General features: G+C 39.7%; 1 protein-coding gene across 1 annotated transcript in view; it reads left to right on the top strand.

The window, feature by feature from the left end:
• Nucleotides 1-21,340, top strand: part of xpo5 (exportin 5) — a 47,099-nt gene that overhangs the window by 8,738 nt on the left and 17,021 nt on the right. Inside the window, exons 5-22 of the mRNA XM_081350247.1 lie at nucleotides 138-320; nucleotides 440-466; nucleotides 1,784-1,969; nucleotides 7,743-7,819; nucleotides 8,128-8,157; nucleotides 8,260-8,353; nucleotides 8,445-8,528; nucleotides 8,636-8,761; nucleotides 8,861-8,951; nucleotides 9,687-9,815; nucleotides 11,646-11,719; nucleotides 11,806-11,961; nucleotides 12,907-12,948; nucleotides 13,031-13,120; nucleotides 13,363-13,562; nucleotides 13,673-13,772; nucleotides 19,079-19,260; nucleotides 19,405-19,505. Coding sequence (XP_081206373.1) covers nucleotides 138-320; nucleotides 440-466; nucleotides 1,784-1,969; nucleotides 7,743-7,819; nucleotides 8,128-8,157; nucleotides 8,260-8,353; nucleotides 8,445-8,528; nucleotides 8,636-8,761; nucleotides 8,861-8,951; nucleotides 9,687-9,815; nucleotides 11,646-11,719; nucleotides 11,806-11,961; nucleotides 12,907-12,948; nucleotides 13,031-13,120; nucleotides 13,363-13,562; nucleotides 13,673-13,772; nucleotides 19,079-19,260; nucleotides 19,405-19,505 — 1,972 coding nt within the window. The remainder of the gene's footprint in view (nucleotides 1-137; nucleotides 321-439; nucleotides 467-1,783; nucleotides 1,970-7,742; nucleotides 7,820-8,127; nucleotides 8,158-8,259; nucleotides 8,354-8,444; nucleotides 8,529-8,635; nucleotides 8,762-8,860; nucleotides 8,952-9,686; nucleotides 9,816-11,645; nucleotides 11,720-11,805; nucleotides 11,962-12,906; nucleotides 12,949-13,030; nucleotides 13,121-13,362; nucleotides 13,563-13,672; nucleotides 13,773-19,078; nucleotides 19,261-19,404; nucleotides 19,506-21,340) is intronic.

Here is a 21,340-nt window from a genome sequence, read left to right as displayed (position 1 = left end):
GTCAGTGTGAGAACATTCTGTTGATCTGCTACTTGATGTGCATTTTGCGTGCAGATCAAGTAAAGATTAAGTAAATAATGACAAGTAAAGTAATCATTGTCTATTTGAATAAACAATCACATTGTAATTCTCTTTAGGATGCTCAGACAGAACTTGTAATGCTTGTCCTGCTGCGGTTAGCTGAGGACGTGATCACATTTCAGACATTACCCACTCAAAGACGGCGAGATATCCAGCAAACCCTTACGCAGAATATGGACAGCATCTTCACCTTCCTGCTTGGCATTCTGCAGCTTCATGTTAATGAGTACAACAAGTTGGTGAGTTCTTCAAAAAATTCATGATCACGTGCAAAACATTTTTAAATGATGTTAATATTTGTAACAGAATATTGTCACGTTCATATGATCTGAATGGATTTATTCATGTTTTTTTCTAGAAATGTGTTGCTGGTCTGGAATTGAAGGTGAGTTGGGTTATTCATCTTTATTTATCATGTTTTTGTGAGGGGGTTAGTTAGAATGACCATACGTCCTCTTTTTCCCGGACATGTCCGATCGGGATTTCGAGATCGCCCAAAAATGTCCAGTATTCGGCTTTTGCTTTCTGCAGTTGCCATTCATTATGTTTACATTATTACATAATTTGACACCGACACGTGCGTGCCAGCTTTGCTGGTCATGCATTCTGCTTCTCATGGATCCCGACCGAGACGAAAACACAGGAATTTTCTTAGCAATTTTCAAGAGGCAATTTCAAATGTAGTCTGTTGAAAATCTTAGATCTGGTCAACTCTCCTACATCTAAAGGGGTTTGCACAGAGTTTGGAAAATGCTTTATTTCAACCATATTTATAACCGATATTCAAACCGTCAGGTTCATCATTGAAAACACTTTTTTTCCCTTTAAGAACGTCCAGTGTGATTTTAAAAAAAGAAAAAAAAATACATTATTAAAGGAGTCAAGAATTTATAAAAAAAAAAAAAAAGATTTTACTTTTTTTTTTAAATAATTTTTCATGATTTGTACTTTGAAACTATCATAATTTAGAAATAAAAGGCCATTTCTACCCTGTATTTACCTTACCTAGGCAAGTATAATGTTAATGCTGAACATTTCAGTTTTCTCTGCTGAGGGACCAGAGAGGAGCCTGTTATTTTCGCAGATAGAAGTCCTCTATTGTAGCGTTCTGCTCTAAAAATGAGTTTGCGATTCTGTTGGTTACAGAGCTAGGGCTAGTATAATTTTCTTTTCATGCATTTTGAACAATGAACAGATGTAAAATAAGAATAACAAATTATAAAAAATAAACACTATTGTACAGTAATTATGTTTATGATTGATGTGTTCTCAAATTCTTGGGTTACAGGAATAATTTATTTAACAGACAAAAGCCAAGTGGAGGAACTTGGCTTTTGTCTGATTTTGCAATATTACCATTTTGAACTGTTCTTGTGTTTGTCAGATATGAACCAAATTTGGCTCTGATGACCTTAAGACTGTAATTGCTAAAAGCTATTAAAAGCTTTTCAATATATCAAGCTGTTCTCTGGTAATGCGTAAATCCTTTATGGCATCTTTCCATCAAATGTGTTTGAGACTGTCATGCTTGGCCCCATAATTGCTTTTTGCAGTTATTGTATTTAAGTTCTTTAAAAATATATTTTTTTAATTTGTAATGCTTTCTGAAAGTTTCTTAATGCAATCTATCTGCTCTATATTCACCATCTAGTAGTGTATTTGTCTGATGTAATTAGCTCTAATTTTTGTCTTTTACTCCCAGACAAAAGCTCACTGGCGAGTTGGTGTGGCCACTCTCAACACTCTGGCTGGCTACATTGATTGGGTTGCTCTGAGCCACATCACCAATGAAAACTGCCGTCTTTTGGAGATCCTGTGCCTGTTGCTTAGCGAACCCGAGCTTCAGTTGGAAGCTGCAGAGTGTCTGCTAATTGCCATTAGTAGGAAAGTGAGTGACTGCTGCATTTACATTATACTACTTTACCTTTTCAGCTGCTTTTCTGAAATAACATTTTTCACATTTATTTATTCATTTATTTATTTAACCCCCAAATACAGAAAAGTTGGGACATTTTGTAAAATCAAGAAACAGTGATGAGTTAATTTTCTCTAAAACCTTTATTTAACTGACAAAAGTACAGAGAAATGATTTTCAAAGTTTGCACTGACCAATTTATGTGTTTTGTAAATGGGGTTAGGGTCATGCTTCCTCTGCTGTGGGCTTCCTCTGCTGTGGGACACTGCACCTTGTCGGGCTGGCTTTTCTTTGTTTGGTCTGTGAGGGGAGAGGCCAAAGAGGAAAAGCCCCCGCTATAAAACAGCGATAGTACCCTGCCAACCCCTGAAATGCATGTCCCTGTTTCTTGGACGTGGGCCAGGGCAATTCATGGATTGCTTTTCCTCCTCTTGTTCGTCCTTCTCTGCTAACAGGGCCATGGCGTTGGGGGCTGCGTCCCAATGCTTCAAGAGGTCAACACGATAAATCTGCTCTGGCCTTAGTCTCCCGGGTTGGTGCAAATGGTAGTTTACAGGTCCGACCCACTCCAAGACAGTGTAGGGACCTTTCCAGGAGGCAAGGAACTTGCAGGTAGTGTTGGGGATCAAGACTCCTGTACCCGAGGCATTACTTTGTCGATTCTCTGCCTCATGTTGCGAATATGCTCAATGGCGGAGCGATAGGGAGAGGGCTGTTGCTCCCAGGCTGCTTTGGCGATGGCCAGAGTCCTCTGGGTTGGCGTCCAAAGAGCAATTCAAAGGGGGTGAAACCAGTGGAAGCATGGTGTACTTCCCTGATTTCAAAAAGCACATTCGGCAGCATCCTGTCCCAATCACGCCAATCCTCAGTGACCATCCTCTTCAGCATCTGCTTTAACATCCTATTAAACCGCTCCACTGAACCATCAGTCTGTGGATGGTAGACTGAGGTTAGAAGATGTTTCACCTTTAGCAATTTGCATTGGTCGGCCATTATCCGGGAGACGAAGGGAGTCCCTTAGTCAGTTAGGATCTCTGTAGGAATCCCCAGCCGGCTACACAACAGGAAGAGTTCTTGGGCGATGACTGCTGCTGTTGCTCGTCTGAGGAGGATGGCCTCCAGGTAGTGGGTAGCATTGTCAACAATTACTAGAATATGCATGTGACTCTGAGCTGACTTGGGCAGCGGCCCTATGAGATCCATCCCAATATGCGTGAACGGCACGTCAATAACAGGAAGCACTCGCCAGGCTCACCGGCTTGGGTTTGTCATCCACAACACCTCGCGCCCCTCCGGACAGACGGAACAGCTCTCCCCCCGGAATTTCTGGTGAAGGACCGCCTCTGACAGCACTACTGCTTCCACGGTGCGGCGATGAGGGCGGGACAAAGCACAGAACAGCCAGTCCACAGGGACTCTCTATACCACTTCCTCAGCAGAGGCTTGGTCGGGCAGTAAAAATGGTAAATGGACTGCATTTATATAGCGCTTTCACAGAACTATGGCCACCAAAGCGCTTTACATTGCCTCACATTCACCCATTCACACACTGACGGCGGTGTCAGCCATGCAAGGCGCCATGTGTTCATCTGCTGCCCGCATTCTCCACCAGTGTGCGGGCTTTGGGGAAAAAGGAGAGCAAACATGTAAGTTGTTAAATCCGGAGGGTGTGTTTATTTCTTGTGCAACAGTAAGGATGAAAGGAGTGTTGGTGCTCTTGTGCTTCTGTTGTGAGTGTGCTGGAGAAAGTGGAGCTAAGATAGCAAACTTCACTCAGGCAGCAGGGAGTTGGCTTGACCAGCAGAGAGTTCTCTCAAGGCTTGCAGGTTCCTTCTCAGTCATTCTCTGCAAGAGAAAAGGGTAAACGGAAGGCAAACAGAGTGGGTGTGGGGTGAGAGTCTGGACTTTTCAAACCTGCAGTAAAATGAATTCAAATACTCAAGGCCCTGATATACTTCAACAAAATTGAAGAACAAACTGATGTGACATTTTGAACAAAATTTCCAGAAAAGTTTGCTTGGGCTGGTAAAAACCTTTGTACAACCATTGGTACGTGGTGATTACATAAAAGGTAAGTGTGCGCGATGCCTCTGCCTCCTTTCACGAGGAAATCTTTTCTGCTTCATTTCTTCTTTTCAGTCTGTCATGGTCAGACTTGCTGTTTTCTCAATGTTGTTGTGTGTTTATTAGGGTTAGGTATCGAGTTTGATACTTTTTAGGCACCGACCGAATTGCCTCGATACCATCGAGTATCAAAAAATGTGTCATTCGGTATCAAATTTTGATGCCTAAGGGGTTAATCTCGTCAACGTCAGTGAGTCCTTTTGATTCATATTCTCTAAGCTTTTCACTTTTCATATGTGTCATGTCACTAGTTTGTGTATGTTGTGTCAGTGTAGTATGTTGTGCATGTGTAGACATATATTGTAGAAGTTTCTTACGGAGTTCTTCATAATTAGAAAACTTTCTATGTACCAGTGTCAGTTCTGGCCCTTCTAACATCACAGAGACAGTTACAGTGAATGGTTATTTTGACTCGACAGGATCATGTATTGGTGGGTGTGAGAGTTCTCAATTTTGGATGCATGTCTTTAAACTTATATTAAGCAAGCATGTACTGTTGTAAATTCACATAATTCACAGTCTCTTAATTAACAGTAATGATAACTGTTTGATCATAGCCTCAAGCTCATAGCCTCAGCCTCAAGCAAGGACTCACTTGACATGAAAGTGTCAGTGTACTCAAAACATCCCTCACTGTCCTCCAGATCCAGTTCCTATGTGTCTTTCACTGGTATCTGCCAGTTGACCTTGATAATGCAATAAAGTTCATCAGCAGGTAAGGTTACTAAGTCTTTCTTGATGTCCCACACCAGCCGTTTCCTAGCAGGATCCGCCATGATGTTGCTATCTGACGTCCCTCTGGACCCTGGATGCAGCCTCAACCTCTGGATACAGATAGCCATTCGCAGATCGTCTGGCACTCGCCTCGTGTCTCGTCGCCCATGAACACAGCAGCCACTAGCCTCTAGCCCCAATGCCCCCTGGTCCCAACTGTTTTGAGATGCTTGGATCAGTCTCCTTGTGATGCGTGGAGCTGGCCCCGGAAGATCCCCCACAAATCTTTTGAAGACCTCCACTCTGGGGGTCAACTCAATAGATGAGAATGTTTTGTTTTTAGTAAATAAAGGAGAGTGAGACAAGTGCGTGTCTTCAGTAAACACAGAGGACTGCTTGACTGAACACACTATAGTCTCTCTCTCATTTATCTACTAAAAGCACATTATCATCTGTTGAGTTGACCCCAGAGTGAGGTCTGCAACACTTGCATTGGTTTGAGATGCTCCTTTTACATTCAATCACAATACCCTCACATATGACCAATTCACCTGGTAATTGTGGACTGTTTCAAAACAGTTTAACTTGGATATTATCTAAGCTTTTCACTTTTATTTGGCCTCTGTCCCACCTTTTTTTTGGTGTGTAGCAGACATAAAAATAAAAAAACAAAACTTGTTTATATTTACAAAAGACACTTAAATTGATCAGTGAAAACTTTTGTACTTTTGTCAGTTAAATGAAAGTTTAAAGGGATACTTCAGGATTTAGCATTAAGCTTTGTATTAGTAGAAAACCTGTAGTATTTTCGAATTACCATGCTTTCCACCCTCATATCCCCCTGAGACAAGAGATTTATGTATTTTTTGTCTGGAAAAAATCCTCCGATGACGCAAAAATCGTCATTTTGCGTCATCGGACGATTTTCTGGCCAGAGGCTAAAGACTACAGCCAGTAGATGGCGTTGTTCCGCATGTTTTCAACCCGCCCATAGAGGGTTGGATCTCACTCACAGAATGTACACACAGTGTCAGCGTCTTTCTTTGGAAGCTAAGCTAGCAGGCTCTTGTTCTGTGGAGAAAGCTGAATAGTAGGAGAAAGCTGAGTAAGTAGGGGTTACCATCTTCCTTTTCCCGGACTTGTCCGGCCGTCGAGATCGTTCAAAATGTACGGGATTCAGCTTTTGCTTTCTGCGGTCGCCATTCATTGTTTACATGCACACCTTTTGTTTCAATCTAACTGAATTCATTCCGATTGGTGAATCTGAATGTAGTGTTTACATGAACGCTAAACAAGTGATCGGTTGATGTGCATTTTAACATTGCTAAGAAAATTCCCGCTCCTCCGTGAGAGATGCGAGACCCAGCGCGTCTCAGTAATGACGCCACCGGCCTCGCGCCGTTCTCCCGCGGCCGTCAGCCTCGTCCTGCTCGCCACAGTAAACATGATGAATGAATCACAGGTTCTTGATTTTATTACATTTTTCGAAAAGTCCCAACTTTTCTGGATTTGGGGTTGTATTCATGCTGCAACTTTTCACTTGCATACATGACATTGGAATGTGTGAAATGTAGATTTTAATAAGCCCATATACCAAACAAGTCCACTTGCTTTTTTTCTGTTCTTACTTGAGTTTATATCTATTTATTGTATTTGAACTGATCTGCTAACTCTTTATTGTGATGCTCCACCATTCTACTAAGTAATTTTGCAAATACATGTCAGCTTATTCTAACCCCAACCCTAACCCTACCAGTGTACTAATACTCTACTAACACTCTAATGGGAGTTAGTAAACATGTAGGTGTAACGTTACTAATGTGTTAAAGGGACCATCAAAATAAAGTGAAACCGGACACTTTAGTTATGTGAGGTAACAATGTTATAATCAACCTTAACTGGAAAAATCGTTTTGAAGGCTGACTTAAATGTGTTGTAAAAGGCATATATAGCTGTACTGATGTTTTTGGAAGAACTTGCTAATGGTGGAAAATGGACTACTAATAACTAGCAGCAGGTCTTGAGATTAACAGTCATTAAACAAGGAATATTTTGATAGGAGACACCACCTAGATGGGGCTTCATTAACTAGTTCTTTCATCAGGCATGCATAAAACAAAATACAATGCAAGATACATTATACAAGACATAACAATAATCATCATACACACAATGTACTGGGATGCACGTTCATTTACAGCTCAGTATGTCTATAAATGAATGCAGGAAAGTCTATTTTATGTGTCTTTCCTTTTGACCTGACTCAAAATGACTGCATACTTTTAAGTTGTAAAACCATGGCAATCAGAGGCCTGGTTCTATTACTTTGTGGGTTGTGCAAACACCTTAGCACCTTCGTTGGTGGTTGGTGAGGGTTTTTAAAGATTATTTGTTCAATATAACAGACACTTGCGTCTAATTTGTCTCAGTCATTAGTGCTAATTTTAGTTATTTTTCGCTGCTTATTGCTCTTAAACAGTCAAATACACACAAAATAATGTGAAAAATGCCGGTCTTGGCGAGTATTCACGCAAACACCGCCAGTTATGTTTTAAGTGAACGTAAACAGTTAAGATAGAAAATGCATGCGTAACAGCATAATAGGTCCATGTGTCTGGTCTTAAAGTGAAAGCAGTCTAATATACCTGCTGCCAAATTATGAGATGATATTAAAACATCTATATGGCAGTTTCTCCGCATTGTATCAATGTTGTGGCCAGAGAAAATGCTGAGTAGCAAGTAACTTTGGAAAACCACTAGCCACATTGGTTGGTGAGCAAAAAAGTTAATGTCAAGATCTGACTAACACAACTATGTTGTGTGAAGTTAATTGTAGTGCTATTTAGTGTCAGGAGTTTAAGTGATCAGTTGAAGTGTTTTTGATTGAGCAAATCCTTTACTTCCACAGGGGAAGTTAGAGGAGAGAAAGCCATTTATGTTACTCTTTGATGAAGTCGCCATGAACTACATCCTGTCTGCTGCACAGTAAGTAAACGTTTTAAGTTTATTCTAAATCAGGGTTCCTCAAATCTGGCCTTGGAGGGCCACTGTCTTGCAGAGTTTAGCTCAAACCCTGATCAAACTCACTTGCCTGCAATTTTCTAGTAGCTCTGAAGACCTTGATTAGGTTTTTCATGTGTGTTTGATTAGAGTTGAAACTAAACTCTGTAGGACAGTGGCCCTGCAGGAACAGATCTGAGAAACCCTGCTCTAAATGACATATACTCTAAATGACTCTAAATGATACTGTTCGAATGACTGCATAATGCTGTTTGGATTTTATTTTACTATAGGTCGGCAGATGGTGCAGCTCTGTGTAACCAGTGAGTTTACATTTTTCTCTTAAAAACCAACACAGGCTTAATTTAGAACAACTGAGTTCTCTCCTGTTAGTTTTAACCAAAACCGTCCGTCGTCCAATTCAGATCATCGGGTGCCGTTGTGGAAAGAAGATACACTTTTTTGAAGAGGCTGTGTCAGGTTCTCTGTGCCCTGGGTAGCCAAATCTGCTCTCTAGTGGTGAGGTGGTCAAATGAGCATCACTGTTGTGTATCATTTATCATTTTTTCCTCTTATGAGAAATGCAGAATATTTTTATTTTTCTCTTCAGGGTTCAGATGTTGGAGTACAAGTTCCTGTTAACCTGAATAAATATATGGAGGCTCTTCTTGCCTTCACTACTCATCCCAGCCAGGTTGAACTGCATTACAGCTACTCAGTGAAACTCATTGGTCAACCAAGAATTGTTACTAAATATTGCATTCCATATTTAATAATTTATTTGTATATTATTCTAAACAGTTTCTGAGGTCGTCCACGCAAATGACCTGGGGAAACTTATTCCGACATGAAGTTTTATCGAAGGATCCTATAATTTGCCAAATGACCATAAAATATTTAAGATCAGCAAGGATCAATCTTGTGAAGGTAACTGCTGTGTATCCCAGACACAGAGCAGTTTTGAGTAATTGCTATCATACTTAATCATACTTAATCATACTTAATTGCTCTCTTTGCCTTTTACAGACTGGATTTCCCTCCAAGAATGATTGTCCAGGTTGTGAATTCTCCAGAGTGGACTTTGATAGTGATGAAGATTTCACCTGCTGCTTTAATTGTGAGTTATTATTGGTTAGTAATTAGTAATTTTCCCAATCCTTGACAATCAAATGCACAGATGATATCATCAACCCAGCAGTTCATATGTCGATCTAAAAGTTGCTGAATCAAGTCAAGTCACCTTTATTTTTATGGCTCTTTATACAATACGGATTGTCTCAAAGCAGCTTTACAGTGATCAATGGGAAAATGATTCAATGATGCAAACATTGCTCAAATTGGCTGTAAAGCAACTCTAAAAAGAAAGTGTGTCATTGTTCTGCTGAAGTCAGTTCAGTGTTGATTAAGTTTCTGTGTAAAGATCATCAATTATTAAATTAGTTCAATTCGGCTTTAAAGCAGCTCTTCAGTAAACAGTGAAGTCATCTTCCAGCTCAGTTTTCATCAAATAGTGTCAGTGCAGTCAGATTAATCTGTAGCTTGTTTCACCACAGGGAGTGTGTGTGTGAGAGAGAGATTAAAGGTTCCAGACAGTTATTGATTTTGTACCTTCTGATGGTACCAGCTGGTTCTGCCCATTCACTGACTGTTGAGGACAGGAGAGAACATGAACTTGTAGGAGGATGATGAATATGATGTGATTGAATTTGATGTGGTTAGGAAAATAAATAACAGTTAGGAAAATGAATAACAAAAAATCCCACACCAACCAGTGCATGCCCTGTGTGATGTATAAAGATATGGCAGAAATAAAATGGCTTGAATCTCAAATTTTCTTTTTTGGTTTAAACAGCTTTCAGGGCTCATCAGGGGGAAGCAGTTCGTCTGGCTTGTAAAATTGTCCCTTTTGAGGCCTTTCAAATTGCAAGGGAGTGGGCGCAGTGTCAGATCAACACACCTATAGATGCTGGGAATACAACACGTGAGTATTGTTACTACACTTTCTTTATGGTAGGTACTCTTTAATCTGCCAAAAGTTTGTGCTGTTTTTATAAATGTGTTGCTGCTTTCTGATTTTTTTTTTCTTTTCTTTTTTCTTTATTTTAAAAAAAAAATTGTAACACAGTAGAGTCTAATGTAAGTCTGGTATTTGTTATCTAGTCGTAGCCAATACAGCCTGTGCATAGCACTTCATCTTTTATAACAAAATATTTTGTCCAAATGTATTACACAACAGGAAAAAGTTGTTCTTTTTGTTGCTTTAAATTTATGAAAACGTAATGTGTTGCACTTTTTGCCTCAGATGCAGCCGTTCTCTGACCATTTCCGTTTTTTTTTTTCGTTCCTTGAACCGATTTAGAGCCCTGCTTCATTGTATTGGAAACATTATTTTAATGCAAAGATTACATAATGAGGTAGAATTCTGAATTTCTGACAAGAATTAGACCTGTTTTTCAGACACACAGCTATAATCATTTAACCTCAGGATATGCCAGGTTTTAAACGTTATTTAAAATGTCTCCAAAGAATCACTGTAGATCAGAAAAACATTTCATAAACAATAGTCCATCACATTTCTTTTTGGTTTGTGAGGCCATCATACAAGTTATATACAATATACATCTGTGTCCTTTTGAACAAATTGTCAAAGAGTGCATCAAAAATATGTAAGCTTCTGCTTTATCAGAGTGATCAGTCTTTTTTTTTGATCCAGTTAACTATGCACATTTGAACTCTTACTTTGACACATCACCCTTGCCTTGTCCTACACAATTTCAGTATGTGGTCAAATTTATAAATTGGGGATTATTCTATGTACATACACTGATCAGCCACAACATTAAAATCACGGACTGGTGAAGTGGATAACATTGATTATATTGTGTCAATGGCACCTGTCAAGTGGTGGGATATACGTTATTAGGCAGCAAGTGAACAGTCAGTTCTTGTATTTCATGTGTTGGAAGCAGAAAAAATGGTCAAGCAAAAAGATCTGAGTGACTCTGTTGAATCAATGCCACGTAGAATTAAGGCAGTTCTGAAGGCGAAAGGGGGTCAAACAGAGTATTAGTATGGTGTTCCTAATAATCCTTTAGGTGAGTGTACATGTTGTACAAAAGTTAATTATATCCATGCCATACAGTGTGTTTTGTGATGATCTTATAGGATTGCTGAATTATGCATTATGGGGTTTTCCCCAGTATTCAGTGGTTGGTACCTACCAAAATTGGTGCAACAAAGGACAACAGGTGAACTGGCATCAGGGTCATGGCTCATTGATGCACAAGGGGAGTGTCAGAACTGGTCAAACAATCCGATTCATTGAGGCCCCACTTCGCAACTTGCAGGACTTAAAGCATCCGCACCTAATATCTTGGTCCCAGATACCACAGGACACACTCAGATGTCTTGTGGAGTTCATGCCTTAACACATCAGAGCTGTTTTGGCTGCATATTGGTTTTAATGTTTTGGCTGATCAGTGTACCTATGTCATAACGCATTGATTCCCTGTGGAATGAGATAGAGTTTGATTTACATTCTGAAATGAACAGATTTTCATTCATGAGGAGGCGCCTCATTTGTTTACAAATGTTCATGTTCATTCATTTCATTCATAGACTTAAAACGCAGATGTTCACAATTGAAACAACATTATATAAGTTGAGCTCCACCGATGTCGGTTGCCACACACAAAAAACGACACCTCAAAATCGATACTTGTGTATTACCTTAGAATGTTCCTTTAACATGCCTACATGTCTGTTGAAGCTAAGATATAGAAGGTTCTCTGTTCTGCTCTGTCCCCTTCAGCGGTTCAGTGGGATGCCATGACTTTCTTCACTGAAAGTGTATTTGGACAGCTCTTCAAAATCCTCGAAAAAGAGGCAAGACCATCCAATTTCTTTCATGGTGCATCAGTGAGGGATTTAAAGCAGATCTTATCATTAAGACTTTTTTTACACTCTTGTAGAAACTTCCCATAGATGAGGGCATGGAGCTGCTGCAGATGGTTGTAAACTATGAGACAAGAGATCCTCTCATTCTGTCCTGTGTTCTTACCATCATATCCACTCTCTTTCCCTTCGTCAAACACCAACCTCAATTCCTGCCTCAAGTACTCTATAAGGTAAGAGATATAATCTGGTGTTTCAAAATCGTAAAGCTCTAAGGTCTGGTCATATTAACTGTTGCACAGCAAAATTTTAGCTTACTTTAAGAGCTAATGCACCAACCCATTATATTGTTAGACATGTGTTTCAACTATTTATGTTTACTTAAAAAAATAACTGACTGTGTTTACATGAATACTGGCCCAGACCGGCATTTTGACATTATTTTGTGTGTATTTGACTGTGTAAGTGCGATAAGCAGGGAACTTTAACTTTTTTAACAATTTAGCACTAAGACTTAGTGCTTTATGTGTGCGCACTTTGGGGGTGAGAGCAAAATCTGTGGGAAATTCAAATTCAATTTTCATCCGGAGTAAATGAAACGAGTGAGTGAGTGGAGTCGGGTTTGTCAACTTGCTGTCGGAGAGGTCAGAGAGCTAGAAAGCACAGCTGGTTTCGTGTATCTATTCTGCATTTCAGATATTTCAGTATTGATATATATCGAAAAATCTATATTTTTGACAACACTACATTGCACTTAGTTTATTATTTCAGATGCCTTTTAAAAGACTACAATTTAAAAATGTATATATAAAATATAAAATTCAACCTGGTTAGTAGGAGTGACTGTGTTACACGCCACTGCTGAAATCCACCTGCATTTGCCGGATTCGCTGGTGTTAATCTCGAGCCCCCTGCCTGTGGTTATACACGGCTTATGATCTAGAATCAATCTATCAGTAATATGTGAGTTTGAATCTGGTTCACAATGTTTTCTAACCCCCTGTATTCTCTCCCCCTCTCCCCAAGATTGTTTGTCTTCTCTCTGCCGTTGTATTTACATATTGTTTACCTAAATCTTACCTAAAAAGTTTATTTATTAATAGCCTGTATGTGTTTTACTTAGTGCAATTATAGATACGTTAAAGACCTACCAACATTAATTTTGTTTCCTTTCTAAGATATTTCCTGCCATCACGTTTGAATTGGTTGAAGAACGCAAGGTAAGGTGCCCATACTTGTAAACATATCTGCATATCATTCTCTAATCAAACACTCTTGTTGACGTTCAGTGGATGTGTTCAGGCACCTCGAACGCGAGCTGAAAAGAACGTCAGAAGACATGCCTGTTCCTCCATCATTAGGATGTGTCGAGATTATTCGGACTTTATTCTGGTATGTTAAAGCATGCAGGTACAAAAAATGTTCCTCCATAATGCAAAACATGCTATTTAATAGTTGTTATGGTTTGTTCTGCTCTTTGTTTTAATGCTGGAAAATGATTTCAAAACGGATAATTTCCAGTTTGATAACGGATGTCAGTCAGTTTGATGTCAGCCTTAAGTAATTGTGATATATTAGCATTCTCTTTTGATATAAACGCTAACAATGATAGATTATTTTTCATGCATTTGCAGCCATGCTTCGATATGATGTATGAGCATGTGAAGAGGTTGTTCTCAAATGAGATGCTGCTGACACAGATGGAGAAGTGTGCTCTTATGGAAGCCCTGATACTGATCAGCAATCAGTTTAAAGACTATAACAAGCAGAAAGCCTTCCTGGAGGAACTCATGGCACCTGTTACTGCCCAGTGGCTGTCAGAGGAGATGAGGAGGTATAAATGGATGCTTTTACTCAGACTGGCCTTTACTGAATTTATTAAACAGAAGTTTAAATGAATGAATGAATGATGTGTGATCCTTCTTTTATTTCTGTGTTGTGTAGCGTGTTATGGGATCCTGCTACCTTCTTGGCATATGTTGGTGCTGATCAGGTGATCAGTGACCCAGACACAGAGGACCAGATGGGTATCAACAGGTCACGGGTAGGTGTGCACTAGGGATGCATGATATATTGAAATAAAATCAATATTGCTTAGTGTGATTATCAGATTGTTCAGACTTCGATTTAATTAAATATGTGCTATCAGATTCAGAGTGAAACGCATCATTTACACATGTAGTTCGTGATATACTATATTTTTGTGTCTCAGAGCATCCTCATTTACTGTGAATGAGATGCTTTGAGCATGTAAATTAACATACAGTGCCTTCACTCTGAAACCGGCATTTATTTATTTGCGAGCAACCCATCAAAATGAAAGCTTGAAATCACTGAGCAGATTTCTTATCACTTTCGACTAATAGGTGGTGCTGTTACCGAATAAATGTAGTATGGTCAGTGTGAGGAGACAATGACGCACAAAAAAGTTTGGTGTCAATATGCAAAAGTTTTGCAGAGTTAAAGCCTCAGAATCAGATTGGCACCATGCCATCAAATTTGTTGATGTTATTCAAGAACGATTTGGTCAATCAAAAAGCAGCTTTTTACCAGCATGGCTTGAAGATGATCTGAGCCTGTTTCGGTGACAATTGGACTATATACTCAGCAGCTCGGGTTGAAATAGACAGGTCATTCCATATCATCATATCACCCTGTAGCCCAAGACTGGTTTGCCACTGAAGCTAAGCAGGGTTGAGCCTGGTCAGTACCTGGATGGGAGACCTCCTGGAAAAACTAGGTTGCTGCTGGAAGAGGAGTAACTTTGACAGTACATTGAGGCCAGAAGATGATCTGAGCCTGTTTCGGTGACAATTGGACTATATACTCAGCAGCTCAGGTTGAAATAGGCAGGTCATTCCATATCATATCACCCTGTAGCCCAAGACTGGTTTGCCACTGAAGCTAAGCAGGGTTGAGCCTGGTCAGTACCTGGATGGGAGACCTCCTGGAAAAACTAGGTTGCTGCTGGAAGAGGAGTAACTTTGACAGTACATTGAGGCCAGAAGGGTGTGCTCACCCTGTGGTTTGTGTGGGTCCTAATGCCCCAGTATAGTGATGGGGACACTATACTGTAACAAGCACCGTCCTTCAGATGAGAAGTTAAACCGAGGTCCTGACTCTCTGTGGTCATTAAAAATCCCATGGCACTTCTCGTAAAAGAGTAGGGGTGTAATCACATTGTCCTGGCCAATTTCCCTCCATTGGCCATTGCCAATCGTGGCCTGCTAATAATCCCCATCCATTGAATTGGCTCTCACTCCTCTCCACCTGTAGCTGGTAAGTGGTGAGCACACTGGTGGTGGTTGAGGAGAGATCCCCTGATATGATTGTACAGCACTTTGGGTGTACAGTAGAACTTATGAAAGCGCTATATAAATGCCTCATTCATTCATTTACTCCACCAGCTTGAAACCGTCAAGGTAAAGGTCTGTGAAGGTGATTTTGTGCCTCTTTGGGATGGCACCTCAAAGTGCCATTCACTTGTAGAACGGATGAGTAATGAGTTTGGGTATAGGGGTGCAGTGTCAGTGGTTGTTCTGTAGGGAAACTTCAGAAACATCAGTTGTATAGCATGCTCCAATAGGAAGGACCTGATCCTCCTAATGTTGTATAAGGCAAATCTGCAGGCCCAGGCAATTCTAGTAATGTGGTCTGTGAAGTTTATCTGATTGTCAATCATAACTCCAAGGTTCCTGGCTGTCCTGGATGGAGTTATGGTTGACATACTAGCTGAATGGATGTAAGTTGTGATGAAGGGTTGGCTTGGCTGAGACTACAAGCTACTTTGTCTTCGCAAGGTTGAGTCCTTCATCCAGCAAGAAATCTCTGTCAGGCAGGCTGAGATGCGAGCAGCTGCCATAGGATCATCTGGCTGGAATGAAAGGTAGAGTTGTGTCATCAGTGTAGCAGTGATATGAAAAAACATGTTTCTGAATGACAGATCCTAGTGGTGACATGTAAATGGAGAAGAGTAGTGATCCCAGCACTGAGCCCTGAGGCACCCCAGTAACTAGATGTTACAACTTAGACACTTCAACCCTCCTCGACACAGCGTCTCGATAGTGCACAAGAGTGAGTTCAAATGGTAATTTCCTTTGTTCTCTCAGAGAGTTGCCCTCTCTTCCAGTTTTTCCAGCCTTACAGGGTGGAGTGGGCTGGCCTGTATGAAAGGTGGCAAAAGTTGTCGAAAGATGTTAGAGATGGATAAAAGATTATTAGTTGCACTGTTAGTTAATGATGATTAGGGGGAGGAAGTGTGGATAAGACCAAAGAGGATAGGCGGGAGGGTGAGAGTTGAGCATAGGTTACACCGAAAGGTGACCTGTGGAGGATTGTTTATTGTGTCACGAGCCAGGTTGAGATTAAAGTGTCATGAACACACACTTGAAACACACTTATTCCATTCCGTGCGAGCATTGTTCTGTGCAGAAACCATTCTCATGCGTGCTCTGCATATTGTTTTGTTGTTTGAATTCTCCACAGTAATGCGATATCATGGATAATACAGTGCAGTGATTGGGTTAAAACCCAAACCTTGAACCATGACTCACTCGGTTCGCCTTGTGCGCCGCCTTTGCCTATGGCAAATGTCACGGCGCTGCCCACAGTGCTATTGCTCCGACATAACAGCTCACTTTCAGCAGTTATTTTTTGGGGTCGTAACATAGCCGGATACAGATAAATTAGCACAGTGACAGTACATTTATTTTAATGCATTAATGAAAGAGCGATTGCATGTGTGAATTTGTCATACCGTCTCTCTATTAATTGTAAAGCTGACTAGAGCTTAGATCGGGCCCAACAAATCAAGCCCGACCCTACCCGAGCCCGAGCACGTTGTGTCCGAGCCCGGCCCGGCCCGACACATTCACTGCAATTATGAGCCCGAGCCCGATTTAAACTCGACCATTTTTAATATGTGGGCCGTTATATCCAGGGGCGGCGCCAGAATATTTTTTAACGCAGGTGCTGCTGTGCTAGATCATTTAAGCTGCAGGGGGGAGCTGCGCAGTTATATATATTATATAAATACTATTAATAAATGAGCAAAAATTGCCCACTCAATATTAAATATTCAGTTATTTTAATTATCACAATTAAAGTTTTAATTTTATTAAATTGAACAAGCACAACATTCAGCATTCAATCAAATATTCTTAAAGATTAATAATGTTACTACAACATATTGTTATTTCAACATAATATGTGAGCAAGATTTGAGCAACAAGCAAGATTTGTAAATTCGGTGACAGCGTGTGTTACGAGTTTCAAATGGTGTAAGTGACCGTGACGCGCCGGCGACTGCATGTCATGATTATATTGTCTGCTATAGGCCTATTGCTTTTTATGTATTAAATCCAGGCAATTGGAATGTATTAAAATTAAGATACAATTTATACAAAACGAAATTCACTTTAAAGAAAAGCTTTCTTCAAAACGAAACTTAACAAACTTGAAACTAAATGTGCTTATTTAATGGCTAAAACACATAGGCTAGCCTACTACAGACTCTCTTTTTGTACAAATTGCAGCACATTCATTTAATTCTGAATTTTGCACATGTAAAGGAAAGGCATTTGTTTGTGCATAGTAAAACATATCTGTAACATTTATCAAGTTCATGTGCGTGCATTTATTAATTATCTTATGAATAATGCGACAAGGAAGAAGCATGTAAACTGCATTTTTGTTTATTCAGAAATAATTGAATGGATCGGAAAAGTAACAAAAGAGGACATTGAGGCCTGAGGCTGACTACTATCATAATTTCTGCCATGGCAAGACTGCTTCATGTGTCTGTTCATCGTCGAAGTCCCCGTTTTTTTGCGGTCATAGGCGAGCAGCGTGCCGCATTTAATGCACGAGACAAAGCCAACACATATTGTCACTCCGCACGACTAGTTTAAAATGTTTCCATACCTCCGATTTTCCTCCAAACTTGCTCAAAGTTAATTCTCCTGTTTTAATTTTTTTCTTTGCTTCTTCAAGCTCCATGTTGCACTTAAGCAGCAGAATAGTAGCCTACAGCACGCACAGCAGGTGTGATGCGTCACGCGTGCGAGACTGCAAGTGAGAGTGGAAGAGACGCTGCGTATGACACGTAACGTGCTTTATCAAGGGCCTGACCCGACCCGGCCCGAGGACAGTGGCGGGAAATATCGACCCGGCCCGCGGGTCGGGTCGGGTCGAGTCCGGGCTCGGGCTCGGGCAGAGAATCTAAGCTCTAAAAGCTGTGGGTCATAGTTACTTCAAAAGTAAAAAAAAAACTATGCTATACCTGTTGAGTTTCTAAGCTTTAGTGATAAATCAGAGGATAGCTTTCACAGTATCTACGCTACTGAATGTTTCTCTGTACACGCAATATTCACGTGATGTGCAAGCTACTGTCTGTATGAGTGTTTGTGTGCCACAATGCATCAGTGCAGTAATTTCAAAATAATGATACACATCCGATGGTCTAAAATCGCTTGAATGTACAAACTGGCATGACTTCAATCACATACAATTGATGGTGGTGCGGCTCGGCGCGGCTCTCTGTGTCCCAGAAAACCGTTCGCGAGCACTGGAGTGAAATGTTTTCCGTATTGAATGTTCAAAATGGCAAACACATACAAACATTCGTGAGGATGCAAACGAAAGTGATCTTTCTTTCGGGCTTGCATGCTGTCTTGTCTGTATGTGTGTTGACTCTGTGTGTTGACACTGTGTTTGAGTTCGTTCTGTTTGAGATGTTCCATCTTTGACTGCATGAAGAACTGGAGTGTCACATAAATGAACCGAAACTCAGCGTATAGGCTATTTGCCATACATACATGAGAAAGCCCTACTGCTGACACACATTTATGTAAAAAAAAGTGAATTTTCCAAAATAGGTCCTCTTTAAGTGAACATAAACTGTTGGTAAATAAGTTGCATGTGTATCATTATATTGGATCAGTGTATTCTGTCTTAAAGTGACAGCAATCTAATACATCTGCTGCTGTTTGTCATTAATGTAAATCAGACAAAAGACAAAGAGAAGATCACTTGTTGCTCTTTAGTAGATTTAGTAGGATTAATCTATATTTAATTTATACAGTAATGACTATGCAGTGTTGTTTTACATTTGTTACTTTGTTTTTTTATTGATTATTATTATTTATTTATTTATTATTATTATTTGTTTTTACTTGGCCCATTAATTTCAGGTCTTGGAGACTCCGTGAGTAGAATCATATGAGTTGAATAATATTAGGATGAGTTTGAAAATTAGTAGTGTTGGTGTGCTTCCAGGGACAGGGTTGGGAAACACTGGTCTAATAGATGTGAATATGAGTGGCTTTGATTGGTTTGTGTCTTTTATGGCAGATTAGTTTTTGTGTGTACACCATACTTGGAGTTGTGAAGCGTGCTCGGTGGCCTGCTGATCCCGAGGAGGCAAAAGCAGGCGGCTTTGTGATCGGCACTACCTCAGATGGGACCCCCATCTACAGAAACCCTTGTGCAGAGCCAGTGCAGGCCCTTCTGCCCAACCTTTTGGCCCTCATCAGGTACATTAGGTCATTTCTAGAAATGTTGCTTCCAAAATAAGACATTAGATATGTGGAAAATAATCATGTTAGCTTGTGTATATGTATTGGTTTTCTGCTATTGTAACAGTGTTTGAAGTAGTTTCATGTTCTTCATCCTTTCAGGACCCACAACAGCTTGTTCTTGCCAGAGAACGTCAACCGGCTTAGCAAGACCTTTACTAGAGTCTATGATATTATGGATATGGAGAAGAATTCCGTTTTAGGTAGGTTTCTAGTTTGTCCTGTCCTGATACAAACACCATAATTCTGGTTTTGCTGTTACCAGTTTAAGTCAAGTCCCATTTATATTACACCTTATATTGCAGCTTCACAGTAATAAACAGGAAAAGAACAGTTACTGTTGCAGATTTCATCAATTATAAAACAAGTTCAATTCAGCTGTAAAGCAGCTCTACAGAAGACAATAGTTAGTTATTCAGATCAAGTCAGTTTAGTGTTAATTCAGTTCAGTAAAAGTGTCAGTGCTGCAAAGTTAAAGGGATCGTTCACCCAAAAATGAAAATTCTGTCATTAATTACTCAACCTCATGTTATTTCAAACCCATAAGACTTTTGTTAATCTTCGGAACACAAATAAAGATCTTTTTGATGAATCTGAAAAATTTCTGTCCCTCCATTGACAGCTACGCAGCTGACACATTGACTCTTCAAAAAGTTCATAAAAAAAAAATCATTAAAACTGATTCATATGAATTGAGCAGTTTAATCAAAATTTTCAGAAGAGACACAATCACTTCATATGTTGAACAGATTTGAATTTAGGCTTTTATTCACATATAAACTCATACATCAGTTGTGGTAAATGGAAGCTCAAGCATGTTCGCTTGATGTGCGAGAACCAGTGAGGTTCATTCTTGTGTTACACACTTTTGAGCTTCCGCAAGAACCAATGAGGTTTATTCTTGTGTGTCAAGCAGGTTCGGTTGATTTCACCGAAAAGAAATTCTGTGAATTTCACTTCAGAAATTCAATTATGAATTTAATTATGATTAAATTATAATCAAATTATAATGATTTCATTATATAATTTCACTATATGAAATATATATTTCATATATATGAAAAATGAAATCTTATATACTGTATTCATATATATATATATTTAACTTATATATTTCATATATGAAATATTCATGATTTATGATTCCACTTTTATGATTTAAAATCAATTATGATTTTTGACTTCATCTTAAATGTATGATTTCACTTTCCTAACTTTAGCTGGTGTGTAATGTTGCTGTTTAATCTAATGTTGCAACATTTGTAAAGTTACGACGCTCAAAGTTCAAAGCAAAGGAAGATATTTGCTTTTTAAAGAAATAGTTTTTAAAGGACTACAACAAACGGCTGGTGGGGACTATTCCTCTTGGGTTAGTGACATCACCTACCCAAAAAATCTACATAAACCCTGCCCCGGGAACATGCAACACGGGGGTGAGTCAGTCCATGAGAAGAGGAAGAGTTGTTGTAGTACAGCACGTTTGGGAGTTTGCTCAAGTTTCGCATTTGTCTTTTCACATGCAATACAGTACGTAACACAAATGCAATAGCACGTCACTCTGTAGGCATCTTACAACAGTTCCCACACGAGCGATTTATAGATAATCATGACAGAATATGCTAATCAAAGACTTGAAGATAGTTAACAACATAAATTCATCACCTAACCATTCAGAAACGTCCTGTTGCATTCTACATGTTGTCACGCCGTATGAGTGCCGTATTTATGACATTTTAGTGCTTGTCTGCGTGAGGTAATCGGAGCTACTAACACACACGAGCTCTGTGCTGGGAGCAGCAGTTCATTTGCATTTAAAGGGACACATTTTTACTGACCCTCAAAAAGGGACAACTTTAACATGCTGTAAAAAAATATCTGTGGGGTATTTTGAGCTAAAACTTCACTTACGCACTCTGGGGACAACAGAGACTTATTTTACATATTGTAAAAAGGGGCATTATACCACCCCTTTAAATGTCCAAATAAAGCATTTGAGTCACTTCAGAAAATTTGGACTATACAGCTCAATTCATATGGA

This window comes from Scardinius erythrophthalmus, assembly GCF_964197995.2.
Source record: "Scardinius erythrophthalmus genome assembly, chromosome: 21".
In the NCBI taxonomy this organism is placed as follows: Eukaryota; Metazoa; Chordata; class Actinopteri; order Cypriniformes; family Leuciscidae; genus Scardinius; species Scardinius erythrophthalmus.
This window is presented reverse-complemented; position numbering and strand designations above follow the sequence as displayed.